The 9561-nt window shown below is 35.2% G+C and overlaps 1 protein-coding gene across 3 annotated transcripts in view; it reads right to left on the bottom strand.

Annotated features, from left to right (window-relative positions):
* Positions 1 to 678: 678 nt before the first annotated feature.
* Positions 679 to 9561, bottom strand: part of LOC142336239 (potassium voltage-gated channel protein Shaw-like) — a 65664-nt gene continuing 56781 nt past the window's right edge. For all 3 annotated transcript variants that reach the window (XM_075384919.1, XM_075384918.1, XM_075384920.1), the window contains exons 5-6: positions 1616 to 2853; positions 679 to 1159 (exon numbers count right to left, since the gene is read on the bottom strand). In XM_075384919.1, the coding sequence (XP_075241034.1) occupies positions 807 to 1159; positions 1616 to 2853 (1591 nt within the window). In that variant the 3' untranslated portion in view covers positions 679 to 806. The remainder of the gene's footprint in view (positions 1160 to 1615; positions 2854 to 9561) is intronic.

Here is a 9561-nt window from a genome sequence, read left to right as displayed (position 1 = left end):
TATACGCTAAAAAATCTTTAACAAACCATTTATTTCGCCAAAGTTAATTTTTCCAAGGCAATTTTGGGTGCTTTTGTAAACCTTTAAAACTGAATAAAAAAGATCAACTGAATTCCCAAAACAATTAGGTTTTGGATTTAAAAATCGCCAACACAATCTTCTTTAAAATTAAAACAGAAGTCTGCACAAGCACTTTTTTGTAAAGAAACGCTATCGTTATTGTCTTATATAGCTCTTTTATCAACAATCGTCTAAACTTTCGCAATTAAAAATCGTCGCCGTAAAAATTTAAAACAACGTTATATACACCCTGTTAATTCGCTCTCTTTGAAAATCGTTCCGCAAAACATTGGCTGAAAAAGCATAAGACATATAACATCGCCCTGTCCGTGAGATTATATTTCACCACTAATTGCTTTTTTCGCAAACGGGAAATTGGACCTGAAATGATAATAATACTGCATGTAAGCTGGTCGCAAATAACAAAGTAATCTTGAGCTAGGGAAAAAGAATGGTCTCTCGGTCTTCCCATTCAATTATTTGGTTCAGTGCCAACAATATTGAAAAAAGTGACGCTAACGGATTAATTGGGCTGCACTCTTTCACAATCGGAGACTGCAAGGTTTCGAACAAAAAATGCATAGTAAATTGGAAGGCAAAATGATGAAAAGGAACAGATTTCGATATTTAATATGAAATTAATTGAAAAGGGATTTGAAGTAACAAACAATCTAACAAATTCAAACAATCTTTATTAATTTACACCTGCGAGGTTGAAATCGTTTGTTTTAATTAACTAATATGTTTTACGCCGTTGTTTCATCAAAATTTGAATAATTAGCCCCATCATCTATCAATCGTGCATTATTCCATGCTTGTGTTTCCCCTGGATCTCCATTGAGGTCATAGTCGTGACTATATCTCTTTGTTTCAGATTCTTCACTTATAGACTCGCATTCTCGAGATTTGGGGATAACTGAGTTGGTCAACGTAGTATTGCTGCTATTTGAGTTAATGCAATTTCGATCGGGGTTGTTGGTCATTTGTCGCTGCTGCAGGGCTAAACCCATACCATAAAAGGTCGAGTTTGAGCCCACTGATTCGTCGAATACATCTGTGAACGAATCTTCCCCTTCACCTGAATGTGCCGCTTTGTGCTCTAAAACCATTTTGTCATCAAAAGCATTTTCAATAAACCTTTAAATATGTATGAAAACAGCCACATCGTCACCACCTGCAAATATGACCGTAGGAGGTTCATACCTAATGCGCCAAAATCAAGTATTGCTTCTCCAATTTCTTTTGAGAAACAAAGTCCAAACCAATCAAATAATTTTAAACTTTTTCACAAATTCAGTAATCAGGAATTTATGATTGGGAATAAAATCTATCCTGCTCTAGCTTAAAATTGATTTCACTAGCAAAAAATACGAGGTTAATAGCGTTGATTAAAATCACCAAAAATATCTTCCAATATACTTTTCCATCGCTTTCAAAACGCAAACATGGCGAGAAAACCTGAAGATTTAAAATCCACTAACTGCATCAAAAACTATGATGAAAAATCCGCCACCAATAAAGGGAGGTTGATTAGCCGAATTACATGTAGAGTAACCTGAACTGATAGAGAGACAATTCTCCTTTCCAATTCCACTGCTGACTTTGGACAATTTTGACGATGGTCCCAGCTGAGTTCTCATTCTCTCTCGCCTTTCGTCGAAAGGAGGGTCAATGTAGCCAATATGTTTTGACCCGATTGCCAACTTCAATTCTGACCCATGACCTGCATTTGGTATGAGATTTTTAATAGTCTTCTCTTTAAATGGTCCTTTTCTCTTCGAGTCCGGAGTCTTACTACTGTCCTGTGTTTCATCATCTGAGTCTTGGTTGGATTTTGTCTTCTTATTATTCATTTGATCAAGCGTTGTTTTTGGCAGTTTGATTTTGGCCTGATAGTGACTGTAATAGAGGGAGAAATTACTGACTATAACAGGTACTGGTAGAGCAATTGTCAGTAATCCCGACAATGCGCACAGAGATCCAATGAGCTGACCGGCAAACGTCGACGGAACCATGTCACCGTATCCTAGCGTTGTCATAGTAACAATAGCCCACCAGAAACCCCGCGGAATGTCTGAGAAATCTGTCTCAACGTCTCCTTCAAATAATTTTTCCGCATAATAGATCAAACTGGCAAAAATAACAACTCCAAGGAACATGAAAATTCCCAGAATAAATAACTCTTTTAAACTAGCATGCAACGTGTGCCAGAGAATTTTTAGTCCAACTGAATGACGCGTTAGCTTGAAGACTCGGAAAACACGACAGACCCTCACAACTCGTAATAGTCCTGTAGCCTGGTTACTGGTTGATAAAAAGTCAAAAAAGTAGGGCAATATTGACAGAAAATCCACAATATTTAGCCACTTCTTCAAAAATGAGAGCTTGTTCGGACACGATATGAACCTGAGTACAAATTCGAGAGAAAACCAAATAACACAGCATGTTTCCATGTAAAATATAGCTTGAATTGGTTCTGAGTCGTACTTAACCTCCACTATTGTTTGATTTGTTGTTTCATCGAGAACTGTTACATTTCTCTCAACTTTATTTTTGAACGCCTCGTGTGTTTCCAGACAAAAGATTGCCACTGATATTAGAATGGTAAGTAAGGAGAATAACGCGATTCCTTTTGCGAGATTTGAGGAAATTGGATCGTCCATAGCAGCCCAAATTTCGACCATAACGCTTTGGAACTTTGATCTGGAGGGGTCGTCAATTCGGGGATCACGGTGATCACTCTCGTCTTCTGCATCGAGGGTTTTTAATGTGTTTTCATTGTCTGTGTGCTGTCTAAAACACAAATAAAATTTGTTTAAAAAGAATTACATCTGCGAAGATAGTTTAAAAAGAATTACATCTGCTCTATAGGTTCCTACCCCCCAATTAAATGGAGGCGGGTAACTTTATACCAGCACTTTTATCCACATTTAATCAAATTTGGATCAAAAAATTTAGTTGGACTACATCTTTGATTAGCTATTTTTGGCCGACCGATATCTTTTGCGGAAACATTTAGCAATCAAACTTTTCGCTCCACGAAGAAAAATGAAGGATCAAAGTTTTCGAAACTCTTCACATTTTTCATAAACATCATCCAGACAATTGCTCAAAGCTTCGTCTGACCTTTCAACGCTTCGTATTTACATTTTATGAACATTTTTTCATAGACATCTTTCTGAAATTGATACCATGGCAATAGTAACGTGAAATAAACGAAGCCTAAGTACATAAATGATTTAAAAAATGGAAAGGAGAGTTTTATTCCACAAAGTATTCTAATCAATCTAAGTCTTTGCTCCACTGAACACAAAAACTTTTTTTTATAAGAGTGATTTCTAAACGTACTGCAGAAATTTTGGAACAGCTCGATAAAATTTACTTCATAATGAGGCTAAATCATTTTTTTTACAAATTTGGTTACCTCATTTTTTTCTGTGTCCTCACTTAATTATTTCTTTTATTTTTAACTAATTATTAACTCTTAATCATTTCATTTTATGTCTATTTTATTTCTCACATTTAGAGAAGACCGGAAGCTTCGTGATATGATTGCCGGCGAAGGACAATTTGGCATAGATTGCCAGCTATTTGGAAGCTGTTTTTTCAAACAACAGACTACTTCAATCATTGTGGAAACTAGAAACAGACAGACTGTCAAAGTAGTATAGTGGCAACTCACCTAGCTTCAACTAGTTTTGAAATTGGCAAAATAAGCAAACAGGACATAGTTTTGCCTGTAAATTAACTTTTAAGCGAAATCCTGTAAAACATTTAAGCAAAATCCTTTAAGATAACCCGCTGATAAAGACTTGCATGCTATAGTATATAGATAGTAGCAACATATGCAGAAAGGAGTTGATAGAGTTGCTGATGCGTTAGATCATACCTATTTAAAAACCATAGCCGACAGATTGCCGGAAAATATCCACGATAGACGGTTGTGGCTTTCCATGGATTTGAAACAACTAAAGAAATAAGATAGCCAGATAGACCACTCGACTTTTAGTGAAGATTCGGTTGTCATTTCTATGAGACACATACGCTCTATAAGGAAAAACCATGAAAGAGCTTTTTAAAAATTAACAATCGAAATCAAAAACATAAGACTCTAATACTCAAGAATTAGGGCATATACGTTTGGCACTACTTAAATGCACATTATTGATCTTTAACTAAAAAAGGTTCATAAAAATTAAAGTTCATTAAGTGAGTTCAGAAGTCTTTTTTTGAGTGAGTAAGTCACACTATTGACATTAAAGCAGAACAAATGACGTCACGCACGCACATTTTAAATGCAAAGCAGTAGAAGTCAGAAAAACTCAAAGGTTGCAAGAAACATCGATGGCGACGACGAACTAAAAAACATAGTAGGACAAGTCCTGAATTACAATGCAAAAAACTGATTTAGCTTTGACCTGACAAAAAATAAGCCGTGCTAGATGTCTAGTGAGAACAATTAGTTTGACACCATTGAGATTGGGCAATTTAAACGCAAGAACAAAAGAATAAGCTAGACTAAAAAAATCAGATCTTTTTTAAAGACATGGTCAAAATCGACATACGAAACAACTTCTAAGACCTCATGCTACTAATTATTTCACTCGTTTCTCATTATCAACCGATGAAACCTGTCATTAATGAGGCTAAGTGATAAGGCAGCAATAAGTTCAATAAATACTTGCAAAACTCAAAAACTAACTAATAGTTTTTTTAAAAAACGGGCAGCTTATAAGTCAAAGAAAGCAATAGCTATGAATTGAAAGGCTATTGCAAAAAAACTTTAGAAACCAATGAAAACGCTCAAAAATGAGACAAAGATATAAGATAAACATAGCTGGCAGATTGCCGGAAGAGCCACCGTTGACACGCTTGATGCACATCGGGATTAAAACAGAAAAATAAACAGAGATAAATTGAACAGGTTTTTTTCTGTTTTTTTTCCAGTGTCAAAAAGTGTTCTAATTTGACGTGCAGTGTTTCAGTTGGATTCTAAAACTATACTTACTTGAGCCTCTAAACTGAAAGCTAATATAATTAATACCAATGTCAGCAAATCAAACACTAATGAACTTTGATAACCCAATTCGCAATGACTTAATGACCGGTCTTTATCGGTTTATCCTGTCTCTTTTGATTTTGACTGTACTCAACACGTTGCGTAATAGAAATCGAGAAAGAGTTTAAAATCCATACAGTTGAAACAGTGAGTGAAGTAAGTCAGAAGTCAAACATGAAAATCGTGACCTATGTAAAAAGCAAAACGTGATGACAACTCTCTCTCAAAACCCACAAATTTGTTCAAACAGCAATTTCTAACTCCACTTCAAAGGTAGTTTTTAAAAAATCACGCCTTGAACCTACTCTAATTTTCACTCCCTTTACTACTCCAGCGTGATTAAAATAGCCACTCTAATTTGACTTCTCACTGACGTGAAAAGCCGAAAAAGCGTGCACAGATCTTAAAAAACAGCACATCATTACAGTCCAAATCCTTTGGATTGTAAAAAACCACGATGTCCCCAATAATAGCCGTTATCGCTTCGCGGCTATTAATAAAGATTTAAAAAGGCAATTGTTCACTTTTTGGCCACCAGGCTGTATTACTAACAGCCTTCATTGTACAGGAGTCCTTCATTGACCTTGAAAGGGTTTAGAGTAGCCTTGATTGACCATAACGAGAGTTGAGAATTCATCTAAGACCGGACATAAAACAATTTCGGTCAATTTCTAAAACAATCCACGGCACCAAAAGATACGAACAGCTTGAGTTGTGCTCATTAAGCATCATATGTGCGCTAGGTGAGACAAATGTGCGCGACTTTGAAATCTTTATTAAATTTACTAAAACAGAAATGATTAAGCCTGTTTGTTTTTCAAGTTTGGCAAGTTCTTGTGCCAAAAATTCCAAAAATGTGTCTGGTGGATTGAAACAAAACATGGACTCAATCAAAGTGAAGAACACATACTATTTCAGACGAACGGAACTTTGGTAGACGTTGTGAAACCCTTTACAAAAACAAAGCAAGCCGCCCATCAGACGCGTAAAATACTAAAAACACGAAGAACATAGATAAGAAATTTAACATATTGTTATTCAAATAAAATTCAGTCCTACATAACTTTTTGGCACCATAGATCATCAAAAAGAAATGAGAGTAAGTCCTCGCCGTTTATCAAACAACACACACAGTTGCAATTGACTATGTTATTTCATTGTTAAATCAACATTTAACACTCTATGTCAAGTCCCATTAAGATGCAACGCAAGCGAACGTTCGACAAGCTTGATACATGCAAATAAACAGTATTTCGCCAAATATCTGCATGTTTTAAATTTGAGCTTTGACCTTTGAAACGTTCGATAGCGTTGCAACCTTATGGGACTGAATATAACGCTCAAATAAAAACAGTGGTTAAAGGCATTGAAACTGGTAACAAAAAGTTGTTTTAATGAACTAACAGGACTAGAGATTTCCAGCTTCTTGTTAAAAGATATGAGAACTATCTTGAAAAAATACAACACTTCAAATTGAAACTATACAAACTTACTATTAAGAAGTGTCATCAAGTTATCACCACAGTAAATAACCCTTCAGTTTGAGAACAATTGGTTCAAATATTTCATCGGTAGCAACTATTAAACGCCAATTCAACCGACCAAAATTTCTAACAAGCATAGCAGGCAGCTATATAGCGCCAAAAAGTGTTCTAATTAGGTGTGCAGTTTATATTAGATTCGCAACTAACTATACCTCATTCAACTTTTACACTGAAGAATATTAAGCTCAAAACTATTGCCAGCTAGAAATCGCACTAAATAAATTTGATAACCTCATACACTACTACTTAAGGACATGGCTTTATCCGTTTATCCCGTCTTTCGATTTTCCGCTTTGAACCTCGACACCATTAGCTACATTGCCTAATTCAATGAGTTAAAGAATTAAAAATCCACTCGGTTGGAACAGTGAGTGAGATAAGTCAGAAGTCAAGAGTGAAAATCGTGAATTATGTAAAACGAAAATCGTGATCAAACGGTATAAAGAATAAACACAGCAGGACAGTTTCTGATCTGAAATCCAAAGACATTGAAAACTGAAACCCTAAAATCAAAATTACAAAACTAGTCTTGATAACAAGCAAATGACCCATTAATCACGAAATAAAAACGTGAGACCAGAAACCAAATTTAAATTAAAAAAAATTTTCGCCATTTCTGCCATGGTTAAAAATCGGAGGATAACAAATGACTTTTCTCAATAAGGCCCATATTTATAAATACAAGACCACCGGCAAATTCTATCAGAAGAGAATTAGCAGGTACAGAAATGGCAAAAATATCCGACTCTGAAACCAATTAATAACTTATCGGCAATTTTTAAATACAGTTCACAAAAATGGCCGTTTTCCTGGAGAATATCGAAAATATTTGGAACGGAATTTGCGTAGACGTTCTAAAACACTTAGCAAAAACAAAACAAGCCGCCCATCAGACGCGAAAAAAACTAAAACCACAAAGAAGAATAAGAAATTTAACACATTGTTACTCAAATAAAATTCAGTCCTACGAACTTTTTGGCACCATAGATCATCAAAAACAAATGAGAGTAAGTCCTCGCCGTTTATCAAACAACACATACAGTTGCAATTGACGATGTTATTTCATTGTTAAATCAACATTTAACTCTATGTCTTTTGTAGCATCTAAATTCATTTCGTAAAAATTCAACATTGATATAGTAAGTCCCATAAAGTTGCAACGCAGACGAACGTTCGAAATGCTTGAGACATGCAAATGGAGAATATTTTGCTAAATACCTGCATGTTTTAAATTTGAACTTTGACCTTTGAAACGTTAGATAGCGTTGCAACTTTATAGGACTGACTATAACGCTCAAATAAAAACAGTGGTTAACGGCAGTAAAACTGGTATCAAAATGTTGTTTTAATGAACTAACAGGACTACAGATTTCCAGCTTCTTGTTAAAAGATATGAGAACAATCTTGAAAAAAACTTCAAATTGAAAATATACAAACTTACTATTAAGAAGTGTCATCAAGTTATCACCACAGTAAATAACCCTTCAGTTTGAGAAAAATCGGTTCAAATGATTTCATCAGTAGCAACTAGTAAACGCCAATTCAACCAACCAAATTTTCCAACAAGCATAGCAGGCAGCTATATAGCGCCAAAAAACGTTATAATTAGGTGTACAGTTTACGTTAGATTTACAACTAACTATACCTCATTCAACTTCTACACTGAAGAATATTAAGCTCAAAACTAATGCCAGCTAGAAATCGCACTAATTAAATTGGATAACCTCATATACTACAACTTAATGACATGGCTTTATCCGTTTATCCCGTCTTTCGATTTTCCGCTTTACACCTCGACACCATTAGCTACATTGCCTAATTCAATGAGCTAAAGAATTAAAAATCCACCCGGTTGGAACAGTGAGTGAGATAAGTCAGAAGTCAAGAGTGAAAGTCGTGAATTTTGTAAAACGAAAATCGTGATCAAACGGTAAAAAGAATAAACACAGCAGGACAGTTTCCAATTTAAAACCCAAAGACTTCGAAAACTGAAAACCTACAATTAAAATTACAAAACTAGTCTTGATAACAAGCAAATGACCCATTAATCACGAAATAAAAACGTCAGACCAGAGACCAAATTTAAACTTAAAAACTTTTCCCCCATTTTTGCCATTAAAGTCCCTGAAGGTAAGTAAAAAAATAAATGTCAAAAAAAAAGAAACTCCTTTGCTGCAAGCTTAAAAAATTAAATATCTTCAATACTGTCTCAATAGAAGCCCAATTCGACCTGGCTGCAAAGTGACAAAGTGATGAGTGAACAAAAAGAGACAATATTCACGACTTTTTATTAAAACCAACCATTAGCTTGATATTTAAATACTCAACGAGGCACGTGATTTGCCATTAGTTGCATTCTCGATCAGGCAAGCAAAAAACAGTAAAACAGAGCAAAATGGCGAACAAAAACCCTCTCAAAAACCGAAAAGAATGTTCAAGAACAGTTTTCTCAATCCAGTTAAAAAACAGATTGAAAAAATTCATGCTTGAAAACTATTCGCTTTTTGACTCCGTTTACTACTCCAAGATGACTTAAATAGCCACTCAAGTTTGACTTCTCATTGAAATCAAAACATTGGAGAAAGAGCCAAAAGATCTGAAGAAGATGGACAACGCCGGAATCGACTTAAGACGGAAAACTTGAGCCAGAGCAAAACTTGACTTACGCCAGAGCAAAACAAAACCACAAAAAAAACAAAGTTCAATAACCGAAAAGTTATTCTCAACGTACAGTGGAATATCGGTTATCTGGAATCAGTGACTAATATTATGGTAGACAAAATAACAAGTTCGATGAAAACAGAATGACGAAGAAACGAGAAAAAAACATAGCCGGCAGATTGCCGGAATAGCTGCGAAAGAATCGACTTGCGTGCCGTAAAATAGAGATAGAAACAG

This window comes from Convolutriloba macropyga, chromosome 3 (genome assembly GCF_964194025.1).
Source record: "Convolutriloba macropyga chromosome 3, txConMacr16.3, whole genome shotgun sequence".
NCBI lineage: Eukaryota > Metazoa > Xenacoelomorpha > Acoela > Convolutidae > Convolutriloba > Convolutriloba macropyga.
The sequence above is the reverse complement of the archived record's forward strand: the minus strand, read 5'-3'. Positions and strand labels throughout refer to the sequence as shown.